The following is a 19,391-nucleotide window of genomic DNA, read 5'->3' on the forward strand; positions in this document are numbered from 1 at the left end:
ACGAGCCCTTGGACTTCTCTGGTAGGATGGACTTTGGCCTCTCCTTGAGTTTGCCCGGATGGTCCTACTTCCGCTTGGCTGAAGATTCTGAGCGCTGGCTAGTGACGGAGGCTGGAGACGAACATGGCCTGGCCGCTGAGGAGCCCGTCGTAATCGCGCTCCCGGTGACAGTGGACTTGCTGTGCTTCGCCTTCTGTTGGACCCCTGCGGGAGGGGCGCCCTCTAAGGTCTTAGAAGCCCACTCAGTCTTCTTGGAACTGGGAGAGGCATGCTGCTGGGACCCACCCAGAGCAGGGGTCTTGGCTTGTAGCCACTCGTTCAGCCGCATGCGCTGATCCTTCATCGTGCGAGGCACCATCTCCTGGCAAAACACACAATCATCCTCCTTGTGCGTCAGGTAGAGGCAGTAAAGGCATTCAGAATGCTTGTCTGCAAAGACATTCCGTAAACCGCAGCTGGAGCAGATCTTGAACAGGGGAGTTGAACCCTTCTCCTCCGACATGGTCCACGCGGCGTAGGCCTGAAAGAATCTTCTAGAAAACTCCACAAAAACTATGAAATTCGCCTTTGAGGGACGCTGAAGAATCGAAAAACGGGTCCCCGTTTGTCGGATAGGTTGACTGATTGGGCACAAAGCCTGATTCACCGAAAAATAGACTAATACTCTTCCAAAAAGTGAAAAAACTCAGTAAAAGCTCGAGCACTAAACAGGAGGACTCCCAACACTTGAACGTGCAGTAGAAATCTGAAGATGGCTCCCATAGGAGGGGCTTAAGTAGATGGCAGTCATTGGGGGCAGAATGACAGAGCTCAGTGATTGGTTGTTCGGAGCTAGACAGTTCAGAAATGAAACAAACTGATTTTTCCTTTACCAAGGATTCCCAGTCTGACGGCAGGGAATATTCAAGAGCATGTGCATCCATGCCAGACGCCATCCTGGAGAACAGTACAAATGCAACTGCTGCCACCAGCCAGTCTTGATACATATAAAAGTAACCAGAAATCCCAGGTGTAAAAAGCTAGGGTGAAATTATTCCCATTGCACTGCAAGATGCCGAGTGCAATTTAAAAATACAACTCCAAAAGGAAAATAGTTTGCCAGTACCTATCGTCTGAAGGTGAAGGATGGGGACTGCTACCACCCCCCTTCCACTACCCTAGAATTCATGACACAGAAAAAGGCTAGGAAACACTGCAATCACCCATTCTATTTTGGGACGATTCGCAGTGGTCCAAGGATTGACAATATGTCGACATCCCCCCCCCCCCAGCCATCCATACGCCCTCAACCAGGCCTACAGACCAGGTGCGGTACAAATTTACCCCAGCGTGGATGAATAGCCCCAGGTCAGGACCAACAACCTCGATAGACAGTCTCAATTAAAGCACCAAGAAGCAATGTTGCTGACGTCGTTAAGCAGTGTTAGACAAAGCACATGCGCCATCCGCACTACAGGACAGACACTCTAATACATGAAGACCACAAGCATATAGTACTATAGTTAAGAGGACAGACACATACTATCTTTGCTTTTATTATTTTTGCCATTAGCCAAATGCAGAAACCGCAAGAAACAAGAGATCCTGAACACAGCTTGCAGATGCTTACATGCAAATAACCCTATGAACTGTTGGAGCACCCATGAGACCTGATAAAAACCAAGTGTGACTAACCTATAGAGAATGTAGTATAGCATGAACACTGTAGAAACCGAATTCTGATGGTTTAGGAAAATCGCAGCAGGCCACAAGCCTCACAGCAAGAGCTGAGCTGAATTCCAGGCTAGACAAGAGGAAGACCTGTAAGACAGGACCGGCAGCCAAGGCCACAAGATACGGATGACATTCCATTCCCTAGACGACAAAGGCACCAGCTGCAGTAAATACAAATAATTACTCACAATTCAGAGCTGCACAGCTCAAATTTGCGGTTTCTGAACACGTGATCTGGCCGAAGCAGACAAAGGACAGCGACCAGCGCTGGGAAAGACTTTCAGGCTACCAGACAGAGGACTGCAAAAAATATGCTACAATAGGAGACAAGTGTTGCACCGAGCAAAAGAGCACTCTCAGACTAAGGTGGTACACACGAGTTAAAATGCAGACCAGTCATTCTTATTACCTTGAAGAGATAAATCGAGAGCTTAGAAGCTTTACAGATCTCAGGCCTGGGGACGTCAGATATAGCCAACCAATTCAGTATCCTAGGGGTGGGTAGCAACAGACAAGAACCAATGGTAAGACCCTCACATTGCAACATTGTTATAGTGCCTTGGGAATGGGCAAGGCCAGACACCCGACGTGCGAGGGGCAGTAGAATAACATGCATAGTGTCCACTACAGGTGATAAGAGACTCAGTATCCAATTAGGAGAGCTGATAGGTTTCCTGGCGAAGGGCCCAGGTGTTTATGTCACTGACGCAATAGTGTAAAACCAGCCTGTGAGCCGAGGACGAACGAGACGTGCATGGATTTCTCCTGTTCCTGTGCTGATCCTGGTTGGTTTTGTTTGTAATAAACCGCAGTTTGTACTTGCCGCTGACCGAGTCCTCTGTTTATCCTGAGGAAGGTGTTGGGCCTTCTGAAAGTAAGCAGCCGCCTAGTGGCTCTTTGGCATACCTTGGAGTTTGTCCCACCAAAGGACTGATCAATTTCCCCATACTTAATGATTAAAAGAAGTGCAGCTGAAGGGTTAACCTTCAATGCAAAAAGTCAGGACAGGTGTGGCAAAAAGGATAGCGTTCCATAAAAAAACTATGGAGGGAAATTTGCAAAAAGAAAGTCTTTCCTAACATTGGTCCTAACTGGTATAGGCTAATGGGTCCCTGGACTCACCCCCTCACTTGCTGTGGGTGTAGCTTTGGCAGAATAGCAGTTGCAGCCCCCTTTTGGGATTGGCTGGCTGGCCTGTGGCCAAGCCCCTTTCACAGGGGCATTTAGGTTCTGCCCTTCCTTAATTCGGCTTGCTGGTACCTGTAACTTCGGGGTAACTGTCTCTAAAGATGACTCTGGCTGCGATTTCCCGTCGATCTCGCATTTTTTAACCCTTCCCTGGCCATAATGGCAAGGTACAGTGGCTTTGCTGCTAAAATCCCAATATGGATTTCGTGAAGACTCCCGGTGTGGGTCGAGCCCACAAGTTTGAAACAATTTCTGGGCAGTTTTACTGCTGCATGCCTCACTTTACTGCCAGGCTCTTCTGGATACCCGCTACAGCCCACATCCACACAGGTGCCGAGAGTTCACCACTCGTCCGATCTTCCGTTTGGGACGCCAGAGGGTGCCAGCAGCCTGTCTTTGCCAATGGATGCACTGCTGCTGCCATTGTGTGTTCACCATGCTGCTGGAAGCAGTCTGTTCAGGTTCTCTCTTCTTCCTGGAGTTTTCTTCCTAGGATCTTTCACTCCTGGCCTGAATTTATTTTTCCCAGAAATAGGCTTTGTTTTTTATTTAGTCAATTACAAATGATTATTACACATTTTTTCCTTCATCTAGTTTAATTTAGGAGTTTTCTTTCATCAAATCACTATCTCTTACCATAAAAAAATGAATTCAATTATAGATTAAAAAAATTATTCAGGAATTTCGTTCCTGCTAAAATTAAATAAATAATTTCTCCCGCTACGAACATAGACCACCACTCATCTATGACAAAGATTCAAGATCTTTAAAACATCTCATTAAAATTTGAGTTCCTAAAGAAAGCACAGCTCGAACTTCACTAAGTAAATATTTAACAGATTCAATAATAGTTGTCTTGACAGAATCTGCAGTAGGCTTCAATTTCTGGAATTTGAGCGTGTTGGGTTGAGACTTCTCGTGTTGGCAGAATATTTAAGCGCATGAATAAGTCTCTTAACTCAGGACAAGGCAATTTGGACAGAGCGGAAGTTGACCAACTGATCTTGTCCCATCAACGCCATTAACTTGCATGTACGTCTCTCTAGAGTGTTAATCCAATTGACTGTCTTGATGAATTTAGCGTTCGCTGGTTAGTTATTAGAATTTCTTCTGTAATGTCTAGCAAGCATAGCCAGTTTAGGCATACGGTTTTCGATTTGGTGATCATATCGCTTCATGTCCGATCATTAGGACACAAGATTGTTAACGGGGGAAGATTGTCCTGCTTAATGCATATGCAATATAGTGCAAGAGTTTTCCATAGAACAATTGATTGCAGAGATTGTAGTGCCCATTCATATCTCGCTAAAGCTATTGGCAGACTATTAGGAAGTTGGAGTGTCCGTTTCCAGAAGGCCCCTTCTAAAAGATCCAAAGATATCCAGGATAAATTTAATGCTGCTTCAGCGCTGTATGTTACAATTGGAATGATTCACTGTAGAATGTAATAGGGATTGGGGTATATTTGCCATATTTTTTCTTCAAAAGAATTGCCTGGCAGGATAAATTCTTACATTCAGATCTGAACGTTGTCATCCATCCACTCATTAATGTTACAGCTTATATGAATTCCTAAGTAAGTGATAGATTCTACTTTCTCAAGTCTGATTACCAATATACCAGCTTTGTCTTGGTTTTTGTTTACATGATGCACTCTATAGTCGGTTTTCTTGATATTAATTCTCAAATTGTTTTACATGTATTTTTCGAATGCATTAATTCTTCATTGAAGACCTATAATTGTCTGGTCAAATAGCACTAAGTCGTCAGCATATAAAATCCAAGGTATCGCAGTGTAATTAATTTTTGGAGGGACTGCTCGAATCGCGGCTTGGTTCAAATTCCTATCAGCCAAATATATGTTAGATAGGGCAGGACAAAGAGGACAGCCTTGTTTTAATCCACAAGTGGTGATTTTTTTCAGAGAACATACCTTCTTTCAATAATCGTACTTAGATAGAAGTTGAAGAATAAAGAGCTTCAATTGCTTCATGTAGGTCTTCAGGACACCCCCATTCATCTTTGCCCATAACTTCTCATGGCAGACGCCATCGAATGCTTGTTTGAGGTCGACAAAGGAAGCATATAGTTGTGATTTTGCTTTCATGGCTTTAAGCTTCAATAATGTCAACCAAAACAAGTTCTGGTTGGTACCAACGCTGCTTACAAAAATCAGATTGTCTGGGGTCTAGTCGACTGAAGCACTTTCCCATTTATTTAGATGTAGGAGTAATATTGTTCCCAAGATCTTTCCTACGATATCAAGCAGAGCAATGGGGAGATAGTTGCTGGGTTCTTCACGATTGCCTTTTTCATATATGATCAAGGCAGTTTTCCAAGAGGGAGGGACTTCTTTAGTCACTATTATCTCGTTAAACAGCAACATACAGAAGTCAGCCCAGGCTTCTGGATTTTGTTTCAAGATAGCATTTGGGAGCCCATCTGGGCCAGGAGCTTGTGAAGAGCTTAGTTTTCTAATCAGTATAAGGATGTCATCTCTGTCAAATGGAATATTCCAAGGAGTAGTTGTAATCGTACACTTTGCCAATTTATAATTATTTTGTGCCGCAAACAATTTGGTGAAGTGTAACAGCCATTGCATTTCTGATACTCCCTGTGATAAAGTGGCTAATTGGAAAGTCGTGTTATTGAGCAGAGCCCATTTATCCCAGGAATCTTTGAGCAGCTGCATTTAAGCATTTGTTCAGCATCAGGTTATCTAACCTGCTCTGTGTTACTGGGATCATTGTTTGCTCAGGGTGCAAGGCTCTGGGAACCGGATTCTGAAACCCCCACCTATCGAAAAGAGCAGTTTGACTTCCCATTGTTTTTGGTCACTGGAGTGGTTTCCAAACCGTGATGTCCTGGGAAGCATGTATATTCTTGCTACTCACACCGCCCCCTGCCGCCCCCCCCCCAAGAGAGTCCTCCTAGCCTTCCCCCCCTCTGGTTAGTTGTAGCATCAGCAGATGGTACAAACTGCCTTAACTTCAATCCTCAATAAAACTTCCACAAGCCAGTGATTTATACAAATGCTGACCTGCTCAGGGAAAAACGCTGCAGGATGCCTTTGTGGAACCCTGACCTGTGGTTAATTGGATAAAGGGGAGATGCAGTGTGGGGGTGTGGGGGGGTTGTCCAGAGCTAGGAAGCAAACATTACAGAACTCACCGAATCCCAGAATAGGACTTTAATCCCAATAAAAGTTCTTCTTTATCAAAAGAAGTCTTGCATGAACTTTTGATTGTGTTCTTTATAATTCGTGTGTTTGAAGGAACTAGGGTCCTCCAGCACCCACAAGCGTTTTACAATTAGGCAAGACTTCTTTTGACCTTTTAGGCGCTATAATAGGGGAGGAGGGGCACTGGGAAGGCTTTTTCACGCAAATATAATCACATACACAGACATGGGCAGACACTAAAGAAGTCAGCTATTGTTTAAATATAAGGCGCAATTAACTATTAGCTGAGATACATTTGTAATGAAAGATCCTAGGCAAATGTAAAATCTTAAGTGTTATAGAGGAGCCATGCTCCATCCCGAAAGGAATGTGGCCTGCGCTAAAAATGGATGATCATGCCATGTTGCATTACTAAGGCTAGGACTGGCAGAGCACACAACCTGACATACCAGCTGTTTGCTGTCTGCCCATGCAAGCTAAAATGGGATTTACATGCTCATGCACAAAATGCAGAATTATGAAAATAAGGTTTAAAGGACATTATAGAACCAGATATAAACATGAGTAGAATGAGTGGAATATGGATAAAATTAATGAAAATTAAGTTCTAAAAATGTTTAGTTTTTCTTAGGGCTGGGCCTCAAGGTTTGTAAAAGTCTGCAGTGTGTAAGGTAGCAAATTGTTAAGTAGCATGTCCTGACAGAAATCGCTGACAATGAAGAAAGGAAGACTTTGGAGAATCCCTTGTATTGAAGCAGGACAGTTTGGGATGTAGTCGTATATCAACACCTTCCTGGCATCACTCTGGCAGGAGAAAGGGACAGGAGAAGACCGTTCAGGGAGCAGAGTCCTTTGCTACAATCCTCATTTCTGTAAGATGAAAACTTGTTATCTTTACAAGATAGACACTTGGCCTCATTTCCTTAGCGGGGTGCATTTATTCTGGTGTAAGCGTTATTAGGGACACCCTTACAATTAGGGACACCCTTACACCAGCATCAACAGGAATCGGCACAAACCAGTTCAAGGCTATATGAGAAGCCAAAACCAATTCAAGGCTTAATGGGTTCTGGAATTACTTGACTGGTAAAGCACAGAATTTCAAGAGAAAACTGCACCTTCTGTAGACACATTTTCCTATATGTTGTTGACACCAACAGCTTCTTAAACCTCACAGTTCAAGGACAGTACACCTCTTTCTTTAAACCCTTACCTGAGGTGGGGTTGGTGTGGCTGTCGTTCTCCCTCCGGACATAATCTCCTCAGTGATGTCTTTACCACCTTGATTTGGATCTCGTATACGTATCTAAAGAACAAAACAATCCAAATCAGATCTACAGCAGCAGGGGAAAGCTACATCAGGGAAATAAAACTTTTCCAGGTCAAATCAGGATTCTAAAGTACAATCAAATCAGGAGACACCATGGTCGAGTGCAGTCACTCAAATGAACCTGACAGGATAGACGGCATTATAAAATTGGCACACAGAGATAACATACAAATATTGGGAAGGTCTGCATGCAAAAAATAGCATTCGGTGGGGGACAGTCAGTGAGCAGTGGTGACCAGTGCATAATGAGCATGTGGTGCAGCCCAATCCATTCTGCAAAGGCCAGTCAGTCAGTCATTGGCAACACTGTTTAGGAAATCCTGTGAATGAGAGAATGATTAACACCTGCCTCCGATGACAGAGCACTTCAAACCCTTAATTGGGGCACTGTCTCCGAGACTTTGGGCACATTTGCTCCTGTACTGTACTAAGTGGGTGGGGGGGTGCACTGGAACCAACATGGGTATCTATTTGGACACAGTCCTTGTACTTTTGCGTAATGTGATAGAGGAGACACTGGGGAGGGTCAAAACCAACTAACCTTCCACTTAACCAAGAAAAGCAGAGCGACCTAGCAAAAGAACATTTAAAAGCAAGTACTTTTAGAGGGAAAAAAATGAGCGCATTGCGTAAATGAGTAGGCAATCAGTATATGTGCTGGGGGCAGGCATCCAAGGGGAGACCGCTTGGTTACAGAGGAGCCAATGGCGTTGGGACTAGGGGGCATTTGGCAACGCCAGCAGAGTGATTTTCCATTGACAAAAATGCAACCTGACTGCAAGGCATCAAATCCCTCCTGCACCGATGTTTATTTTCACTACATACCAACCGATCATCCACATTATGGATGATTGTGCTAAGCACTTCACTTCAATGTAATCTGTACAGGGTTCACAGCTCTCAGTAACCTAACATTGTGTGGATTAAAAGTCCATAATTGTGCTGGCACATATTCCATGTCCTCAAAAATAAAAACACCCGAGTTGCTAATGCCATCAGGGGGCACTGTACCTGCCTATACTGCACCAGGATATCACAGGGGATTCAGATTCCCAAAATAATCTCCCCATTTTGTTCACTGTCCTCAAATAACTCCTTATCCGTCATTTCCTTTAAATACAATGTCGGGTCTATACATAATATTGTGCGCCACTCGCACCCGCACTTGTCTTTTCCAATCACGACGACTTTTTCTGACACTACTTCTCGTTGCAAATCTAATGACAATATTGTCCCTACCACCATCTCGGGTGGCACCATGGGTCAGAAAATAAAATCTGTAGGTACTTGCCAACACTGTCGCAATTTAAAGGCAGCATTTACTAATACCTTAATACAATTAAAATAAATATATTTAGGACCACAGGAACCCCATATAATACTGATTCCCTTGCTTGTGCATTGATTAGTACCATTACTCGAGTTGCACATCCGTGGAGTGGAACACACTACCCCTTGATCTGTGAATAATTTATATTTATTTTACTGAACAGATCCCTACCCAGCAAGTTCACTGGGGAGAACTCTCACTACAACGAGTGCTCGTACTACCCTCCCCTCCCACTTTTATATCCAGGTCCTCAGTCTATGGAACTGTAAAAATAGCCCAAGAGAATCCCTGCATGTAAAGAGTTTTTACCTGATAATGGAAAGTTCCCCTCCATGATGCATGATTTGGTTGCACCTGAATCTACCATAAACATAAATGCCCGTTGCCCATTTCCTCTTCCACCAAGGGCTCCTCTTCAGGGTGTGCGGTTATCAATAGGATTGGACATGCAAGTGCTTTCTGTGGGCTGTCCTAACCAGAATATGCATTTGTCCTGGGGAATGAAAAAGGGCCGCCCCTGTCATTTTAACTCCTTGGAATGGGGCGCCTGTTGGCCCTGCCATTCTGTTATAACTGTGTTCCCTCACCCTTCTATAGTTGTTGGTCATGTTGCCCTTGCCTGTCGGCCCCATAAGGAAACTGATTTTTGCCCCCCCTCGCCAAATTACTGTTGTCCCCTTCCTTGAGGCCCTTGGAATCCCTGCCCTGAAGTTGATGGTCTATAATGAAATCTCATCCCAGGCCTGTTCCTGCACTCCCTTGCGAAATGCCCTCATTTCCTGCAACACCGGCACTATGTTGTCCCAATCCTCTTTCCCCGAGGCCCTATCCTCCGAAGCCCCCTGCTCTTGCTTCTCAAAATCCTTTTCCCCTTGGTGCTCCTTCATAATTGCCATTGTTGGTTTGGGGTACTGTCATCCCCCTCCCCCGCCCCAATTGTCCCTGTCCTCCACCCCATAGTGCCACAATTGTGGCATTCCCAATTTGTTGAGCATCTCCTGTCCTTTCCCCCTAAGCCGGTGCCTTCACTGGTGCTTGAATGACAACCTTATTTAGGTTTCTTTTCCACTAGTTTTGTCTTGTCAATTTGCCACTTCTGGGCTGTCTCCCTGTCCTGCTCATTGATTCTCTTACAATTGTTCTACTTCTTGTTCCAGGACCCTGCATATACTCTGCCCATCATCTTTTTCAACACACACGTTTTATTTCAAGAGGGTTTAACCTGAACAAAACGTCTCCTGGATTCCAATCCCCTGTTTTCTGCACCGGTACCCTTATTTCTGGTGATACTTCAGGTTCTTGTAACCTGACCAACCTTTGCTGTAATGCTCTTAGCTCATTGTCAAGGACAACTTGTGGACGCCCTGGGTACACTAATGCTACGGGCATATTATAGCTTGTGGATGGGTTATATGGAGGTGCAAAAGCTCTCTAGTCCCCCCACTTCTCCTCCTAGTTGCTAATCCTGATAATCCTGTTGACACTCTCTCCACCTCTGGAGGCTTATAGATTGGGTTTTTATACTATACCCTACTGCAGGTTTAGGCGTTACGGGTTATATCCCCTTACATTGGATCTCTCTTTCACCTTCCTGGTCTCCCACATCCTCAACTAATTTACAGAGATCTAGAATCTTCTATTTTTTGGGACTTGTTCCCTTCATATTTTGCTGCTATACAGATGGACTTTTTTTTCTAGCATGTCTGTTATGGGAGCATTGCTCTGGCCAGGAGCAGGACGTCCCCCCTTCCTTTGTTTCTATCAATTGTTTATTTACTCTGTCACAATACAGTGGCAGAACCCTATAAATGTATTTTATTGGAGTTTCTTCCTCCATAATGTTGCGTGCGTCCCTAATCCTTCACTTAAACCCTATTGCTATGCATGCTTCAGCTTTTTATACAATGATACAGATCAACCCACGTTTTTTCCCCCACTCCCCTTTTACACTTTGATTTCACACACAGCGACTCATCCACCTTCCTTCCTTTTTTCCGCAAGAGAAAACATACAAAAAATAGACTACCATCCAGACCCATTCCTTATAGCGAGCCACTACTTAATACCACTTATTGCTTTCATCGTCATAAGAAGAATTGTGTGGTACTACCTTCTCAAACAGTTTATAGTGGCAGAGGAGCCCTTATCTCCCAGTCCTTATAAGCTGGGGATCCCTTTCCATTATAAAAAGTAGAAAAAGAAATGTGACAATTTCAATACATGTCCCACTTTTTATCCAATCTACTCCTCAACACATCACCTGAAATCCAATCTATCCGATCCAATCTTATGCCTCATCACCAAAAGTCCTATTTTATACTTCACCAATACTAAATCACCAAAATGTCCTATGCCATAATACATCACCAGGTCCTTATTCCATTGACATCGTACATCACCATAATACCACTCACATCACCATAATACCACTCACATCACCATAATACCACTCACATCACCATAATGTTCTGTTATGTTCGAGAATTTCTAAAGCGCACGATCACCCAGAGGTATCTTGGGGCTAGGGTAGACAGAGGTGCAGCAGCAGGAACTAAAACAGATAAGTCTTGAGATCACGATGAAAGCCGGGTGGTTTTCGAAAGCACGAAGCTGAAAGGTAAGGCTGTTCCAGGTTATAGCGGCCCTCAGAGAAAGCACGACCGTCCATCCGGGACAGCCTTACACGAGTAACAGTGATCAGAAGAGCCAACAGAGCGCAAGGGCCGAGAAGGCACATAATGGGAAAAATGCTCACGTATGTATTCGGCACCTTGACTGTAGAAGGCACGGTGTACCGAGCACAAATATTTAAAAAGGATGCGCTTCTCAATCGGCAACCCATGTACTTTGAGCAACGGGGTCATATGGGCACGAGGAGAAGGTCGAATCACCACCCGAGCAGCAGAGTTTTGGAGCAGTTGAAGGCGTCTACTAAGGTGACTCGGCTGAACTAAGTAAAAAGAGAGTTACAATAGTCCGTGGGGCTCAGGACCGGGGCCGCCACCACCACAGGAGCACGATGTTTGATAGGAATAAGGGGAGCACCTTACATAGAATCCACAGTTTAAAATGCCCAGATTTACATAAAGATGCCACCTGGGGTACCATGGAAAGGGAGGAGGAAAGTAGGACACCCAAGTTCTTGACTGAGGTTGCGGATGTAGGACACGTGCCTAGTGAGGCAGGCCAGAAGTCAGGGGTACAGAAGGTGTGGGGGTTGGAGTTGCCAACCCCGACAGAGCGATTGAGCTTTAACCAATTGGTCGCCATCCTGGCGCCAAGATCTTCCAGGCAGCTTCGTAGCCGAGACGCAGTATCAGCCCAGGTAAGATCAAGGCGAACCAGGATCTGCGTATCATCGGCATACAAATAATATCTGAAGCCATGCGACAGTAAGAAGTAGAAGGGGACGGATATACATGTTGAAAAGGATGGGGGAGAGAGCCGATCACTGCGGGACACCACAAAGAAGCAGTCCCAGAGGGGAACAGAAAGGAGGCACCGATACAGACTGGGACCGGTCAGTCAGGAAGGCTTGGAACCAGTAAAAAACCTGACTGGCAATGCCTGTGTCGGACAGCCGCGCTAAAAGGGTGAAATGATCTACCATATCAAAGGCGGCAGATAAGTCCAATAAAAAAACCTGCTCCCATCCCACAAGGTCATCCATCACAGAGTTGAGTACAGTCTCAAGTTGTCCTTCCAGGGTGCAAGCCAGTTTGGAAGGGGTTGAAGAAGTCGGAGGATTCCAGAAACTACAAAATGAGAGGGGCGACCAAGGTCTCAAGCAGCTTCATATTCAAAGGAAGCAAGGAGATGGGCCTAAAGTTAGCCATTACCTTGGGATCATGGGTGGGCTTCTTTAGAAGAGAAAGTACGAACTCGTGTTTAAGTTAGCTAGGAATTCTACCAGTTTGAAGTGAGTATATAGCGATTGTGATCTAGGGGAGTAGCTCTGTGGCAGTGTCTTTAATCAGTGCGAGGTATGGCATCTGCAGGACAGGCCGACTTCAGACCATGTATTGCTTTGAGTATCTAAGGGGCCGAAAACACCGGAAAAGATGGCCATGATGCCATAGGGACTGCCAACAGAGGAAGGCTCCGACGGTCAGTAGTAACCAATGCCGTTTTAGCAATATCTGCACGTATACATTCGATTTTTGAGAAGAACGCAGCGAGGGAGTCATAGAACGTGAGGGGACAATTGCAGAGTCTGTTTTAGTAGGGGCAGAGAGAGAGGTGACCAGTTGAAATAGGGCCTTAGGTCTATTTATGGCTGCTTCAATCTTGGCCTCAAAAAAAGTATTTTTAACCAATAGAATATCTTGATAGTTGGACAGCAGGTTGCAAAAGGTGAGGTTGGCTATTGTGGAGTAACATATCCTCCAATTCCTGTCAGCTTGTCTGCAGGCCAGCTTTTTAAGTTTCAGTTCGTCAGAGAACCAAGGCTCTGATCTATGCTTAATGCCTTTGGAGAGTTGAAGTGGGGCCACAAGGTCGGCTACTTCCAAAAAGGCATTCTCAAATGTCATAAGATTAGGAGAATTAGCAGAAGAGAGACGTTCAAGAAGAGCTGAAGAAAGCCGAGATATTTTCCGCCAGTCACGCCTGATGGCAGCAGGTTTAGTGACTGTAGGCTTGGAGGAATGGAACGAAAGGATGAACTGAATAAGTGATCCGACCAAGGAAGACTACGACAGCGACGGAATTTTAATGGAGAAAACAGGGGCACATGAGGTCAAGAATATTACCTAGTTGATGGGTGGGTTTGCTGATAAGTTAGTTACGGGAGCCCCAAATTGTCCATAGATGCTAAAAAGGGCAAGACCTGGATAGAATTAAAAGTATTCAGAGACAGGTTGAAATCGCCAGCAACCCAGAGGCTAGGATATTCTATCATGAGTTCCAATATCAGTTCAGGAAACCCGGCACAGAAATTGGCATCAGCACCCGGAGGTCAGTATACAAGCAGGATAGTCTGAGTAGATTCAGGTGAAATGGTCATGTGAGCAAGGAGGCATTCCATTCACACATGTTCCCATTTTGTTATCACCTGCAAGAGTAAACTCACGTGAGCATTGTTCACTTGAGTTTCCCTCTGTTACAAAGTCCCCATGCCTGTCGTTCTGTAGCCACGCCCTGCTCTAGTGAGCAGAAAGGATTTCTTTTAAAATGTCTTCTACTAAAGTCGCTCAGGATACATGGGTTTTTTTGAGTTATGAGTCTGATCACTACAGTTCGGCGTGGCTGACTTGCCTGGGGCTTCATAAAGTACAGAGGCAAGAAGCTAACTAACACATCAGGTCGTCACCACTGAAAACGAACACCAATTTACAGGGGCGCCCCTTAAATACAGGAGACCCATAATCACCATAAACCAGAGTAAATGCACCCCTCTAGGGAATTAAAAGCCACGAGTATCTTGCAAGTGATACCAAAACTTTAATCTTTACAGATCAGGAGGATTGAGGAAATCCAACCAGCTTTCTGTCCTCCGTGGCTGGCTCCAAAGTCTGAAAGACTGATGCTGGGCCTGGGGCTTAAATTCTATTGACTTGGTCACTGGATACCAGCAGAGCTCCTCCAAAATTGTCTTTCTTGCCATACAAGGGATGCTGCAGAGTCTCCAGTGTGCATGGCCAGGTTCCGTTTGGGACAGGCTACATAACATTATGAGGGAATACTTTGTCGCTCTTGTTTAGCATTATTTATTATGTTATATAATAAACATCTTCCCGCCGTTATCTCAACAAAATTATATTTGATGTGGTTCAGTAATTCCTACAAAAAACCTTGTTCATCTAGTACTCTGTAGTCGTGCACTGAATCTTTTTTAGTCTCCACTGGCTTGTGATTGACGGGAACAGCTGCTCTGCCACTTCCAAATCCATAACACGGTCACCCTCAAGAACTCGACCAAGTGCAGCACCCTGGTCCACTGCACAACCCTTCCAAGTGCTATACAATAGGTATCACAAAAGGTCCTCCGGTGCAAAGGCTACGATCTGTGCAGTCCCCCTCCTGAATTATTCTAAGTGCTGCACAATGGAAAACCGCACAAGTGTAACTAACATGTTGGCTACCCTAAAGAATCTTCACGGGGCAAAAAACCTGGTCTACACTTATAAATCACCCAAGAGCAGAAGCAATAGCCACCTTTCTAATGTGATTCAACATGTTGGCCACCCTCAGAAATGCCTCCAGTCAAACATTGCCAACCCCCCAAATATTCATCCAAGTGCAACACATTTCCTGCTCCTCAAATAAATGAGTGAGCCACTGCCTGCCCCCAAAATGCCGAGAGCAACACGTTTGCCCTTCGAAATACATCCATCAGGCTAAGGAGTGCAGCAGCTAATCCGCACAATGTTCTGGTTTAAAGCTACTAATGATGAAGTGGCAGGTTTTTAACTGAGCGCAGTAAGAGCTGTGCACAACATCGGTACCACCTTACGTTAGTTGCTATAGGGTGCCATGTCAGGCGCCCATGGGAAAACAGGGGCAAAAAGGGATGTGACCCCCCCCAGCTGCCCCGGTCGAGCCTCTGAAGGAAGATGTTCTGGTCACGTGTTTCTACCCACGGACCAATTAGGAATTTAGGAGCCGGGCAGAGGGATGGAGTGAGACAGTAACAGGGTAGAAGAGACTAAATGGTGGCAGAAATCACACACATAAATGAGGGAAAAATGGAGAGCAGGCAGAGGGCTTACCCAGGAGAATGTTGTGACCAGCATGAGCTAGCCAACCTAGTTTGTTGTACCAGCTCATAGAAATTAAATTCCCAAGTGTTTTGTTAAGGTGCCATGTTGACCTGTCCAAAGTGCATGCCATACTAAAATGGATAACATTGGTTAAATAGAGACAGCTTCTAAGTGGACAGCATCTACTGGAGCATAAGGGAGACTATTAGTAGGCGTGCTAAAAAGGAATTCTCCACCTTTTGCAGACATTCCACCATCCCGTAACCTGGGTCTCACTGTTCACTTACAATAATGTGTTAACTTGTGATCTACCAAAAAGTGTTGCAAAGTTCAGACAAATCTAAAATCACCTCTTGTTATTTGGATCATTCTAAACAGCTTTTTGGGAAACATGATTGTAAGGGAGAATTCTCAGAAGTGTACTAATTCCCCTCTACCTTCGAGGTCGCCAGCAACTTTGCTGGATTTTGAGGACTTGATTTTTTAACCTGAAGAGAATGAGACCCTTTTTCCCCACTCATTTATTTTAATGCGATTTTGTACACGGTGTCTTCTGGTTGTGGAGTCTGACGAACTCCATAGGCATCATCTTTTACATTGTGACACACAGCACCTTCAGTGCAGTTGGACAGGGAAGTCTTTCAGATTTCCCAAAGGTTTAAATACCTTCTCTGGGATAAACTACTGTTTCCCAGAGCAGTGAAGTGAAATTGACTTTACTTACATTTGTAACTTTCTAGATCCAGCACACACCATCTTAAAATAGGGTGCTGTAGGGGTTACCTAGTATCCCCTTTGTCTAGCTTCTCATGTAAAACATTCGTTACCCTTTCCTCACTGAATGGCTGGTGGCAGTGGTTTACCTTTTGCTACCATTATGGGATTTTTCCGCTAGCTGCGTTTGCAGCCACGGTAAAGCACCCAGGGATGCAATGTTCGTCAAAATGGCCCCGGTCTTTTTTTGCCATTTAAGGAAAGGTCCTTCTTGAGATTTACTCTGTGAGCCAAACCAGGTTTGGTCCCTTTGTTCATTTTGCGTTTGGCGGGATTCACGAGTGAAGCCCGCCTCTGGCTCCAAGGTGTCTGGCAGGGGCAGGAAGCAAAGGAGTTGCATGAAACTCCCTGTGCTTAGTCTCATAAGAGACAGGAATGCACTCTTAGGTGATTGGCCGGCAGGCTGTCCGGCAAAGACAGCCACCCTGCTGGGTCACTGACAGCTAGGCTCGAATGAATGGGAGCAAGCCGCATAAAAGGCGAGGCTTTTTGGCTGGGAAGGCAGTCTACCACTGGAGGAAGGAATCCGTAGAACAACTTTTAAGAGGACACCTGCTGCAACTCCTGGACCGTTGGTTTGCCGGTGAAGCTCTGCTGCTGTGCTGAAACTCCAAATTCGTATCAACAGAAGCCCCGGCAAGGACGACTTCTCCCTTTGAGTTGGTGGGACCAATTTACTCCAAAGTCGGTCACCTTGACATCCTCTTGAAGCTGGTCGAGTTTCCACTGCAGTTGCTGCTGGAACCGGATAGCCAGGAGAGTAGCCCCAGTTTGTGTGCGTTGCTTTTAAGCTGGCCAAGAGCTTGAGGAAGATCCTCCAGACTCCCAGGAAGCAGGACTGACAAAGGCTGAGCCCCCTCAGAGTGCGGGACGCCAGACACAAGGAAAGCCTATCTCGTCAGCCAGGAACCACGAGGATGCCATTTGCAGGTATACGCGAGGAGCTGAAACACTGAACAGGCATTTGTTTGAAGTTTGCCGGTTGCGAGCGGTGACTGTCCCATTGCAGTGCAGGAGTCCCCAGAAGTTCTCCCTCTTGTCCCCACGACTGAGGCTCAGGAACAGGGCGATCTGCAGAGCTGCTCAGGAACAGAAGTCACCTGCTGCACTTTTTCTTCAGCCTAAAGGTAATAAAGTCTTAAGAGAACTTACCTCTTGTGTAGCTACTAGTCCTCGTTGGAGACTTGCTTGGTTACATGTGTAGAGTTGTTTGCAGCTGCTTTACTTCACAAGCCTAATCAGCTTGTGGCCCTACTTTGATGTTCTTCTATTCTACTAAAACTTTTAATCATTGGAAACTACTTTCTCCTTACCTGCAAAAAGTGCTTCAGTTCACCTTGACTTTTGCTAACTTAACATTAGCTAGCCTGACTCCCTGAATGACTTCTCTCTTCTGCTTATGTGTTTGCCTTCCTTACAGGAAAGGCAATTGGAGGTGGGGGGGGGGGGGTTGTTTTTTTAAAGTACTTACCTACAGAATAACTGTGAATACTTGTTTCATTCTGAACTCTTGACTTTAACACTACTCCCAAGATAAGTGTGAATTTGTTAGTGTGTGTTGCTTTATATTGCTCCCTTCTGAAGAAGGCTTATTCGAACTGACTGGTAAGACATGCATTACTTAGCTACCGTATAAGGATTTCTGATGATTGTATCTGCTTAGATTCACATGCTGTGCATATAGTCCGACATCCAGTGGTAACCGCAGAGTATTACATCTTGTCTTTCGAGAATTGAAAAGGGATGTCGACTTGGGTGTGCCTGTAACACTATCCCCATGTGACGTGTAGTGTACCCAAAATACCTCACGCGTCGAGGTCCCTCCGATTGTATATTTTCTGCTGGGAGGGAGCCTTATGACTATCGTGAGTGAGTACAGAAAAGAGAGAAAGTAGTAAGACGTCCATGTTCCTTCCATCCGAGCGGGAAGGGTGGGCGCATGTGAATCTAAGCAGATACAATCAGAAATGCTTTTACGGTAAGTAATGCAGGTCTTCTGATGCTTGTTAATCTGCTTAGAATCACATGCTGCACATAAACTAGCGAGCAGTACCTAGAGTTGGAGGTGGGTTGTGAGAAGGCACAGTAGTGAAAAGATGTCTTAGTACTGCTTGTCCCACCCGAGAATCGGATCGAAAATGAGTGTCTAAGCAACAGTGTTTTCTAAAGGTGTGTACAGAACTCCAGGTTGCCGCTTGTCAAATGGACTCTAGGGGAACATATGCAATGAATGCTATGGAAGCCCCAGTGCCCCAAGTAGTGTGTGCTCTAAGCTTTAAGGGCAGTTCTCAGCAAGAGAAAAACAGTATGATGCAGTTGACAATCCACCTTGAGATTGCTGATTTAGAGACAGGATCCAGCTGCCACCGAAACAAAAAATTGGTTGGTCTTCCTCAGCGGTTTAGTTCTTTCCAGGTAAAACATGACTGCCCTACGCACATCTAATGTGTGTAGGCTTCTCTCGGCCATGTTAACAGGGTTCTGGAAGAAAATAGGCAGTTCTTTTGATTGGTTCACATGGCACTTAGAGATAAATTTGGGCGCAAAACGAGGGTGAGTGTGCAGAACTACCTTATCTTTGAACAGTAACGAAAGGGTCTAGAATGAAAGGGCCTGTAGTTCACTAACCCTTCTTATAGAAGTGATAGCCACTAGGAAGGCTGCCTTATAGGTAAGATCTTTGAGACTTGCCTTATGCATAGGCTCAAATGAAGACCCCATAAGTCTGGTTAATACCACATTCATGTCCCATCCGGGAGCTGGATTTGAAATGGGGGTGAATCCTCTTGACCCCTTCCATGAAAGCCTTAATCACTGGTATCTTCCACCATGACACTTTGTTGCGACGTAGTGTAGGCTGAGAGAGCAGCTAAGTGAACCTTAAGGGAATTAAAAACCAGGCCCGAGTCAAGCAAGTGAGTAGGAGAGCAGTCAATGGGATGTATGCCTTCGGTATTGCACCCAATAAAACTTTCCATTTACTGGAATAGCAATATCGAGTGTTCGGTTTCCTCGCTTCCTTAAGTATGTACATGCATCTCTGAGGGAGGTGAGGCAATGCAGATGGTCCGACCAGAAGTATCAATGTGGACCTCGGTGAACTCCATGATGTCCTGCGCTACCAACTTGGCTTCTCCTAGGCGAGCCCTGAAGCGCGCTTGGCTCTGTGCCGGA

At 45.2% G+C, this 19,391-nt stretch overlaps 1 protein-coding gene across 12 annotated transcripts in view; it reads right to left on the bottom strand.

The window, feature by feature from the left end:
- Window positions 1–19,391, bottom strand: part of EIF4G1 (eukaryotic translation initiation factor 4 gamma 1) — a 1,670,216-nt gene that overhangs the window by 635,777 nt on the left and 1,015,048 nt on the right. For all 12 annotated transcript variants that reach the window (XM_069618798.1, XM_069618805.1, XM_069618804.1 and 9 more), the window contains one exon: window positions 7,296–7,388. In XM_069618798.1, the coding sequence (XP_069474899.1) occupies window positions 7,296–7,388 (93 nt within the window). The remainder of the gene's footprint in view (window positions 1–7,295; window positions 7,389–19,391) is intronic.

The sequence above is a fragment of the Ambystoma mexicanum genome, chromosome 10, assembly GCF_040938575.1.
Source record: "Ambystoma mexicanum isolate Mex_15411 chromosome 10, UKY_AmexF1_1, whole genome shotgun sequence".
NCBI lineage: Eukaryota > Metazoa > Chordata > Amphibia > Caudata > Ambystomatidae > Ambystoma > Ambystoma mexicanum.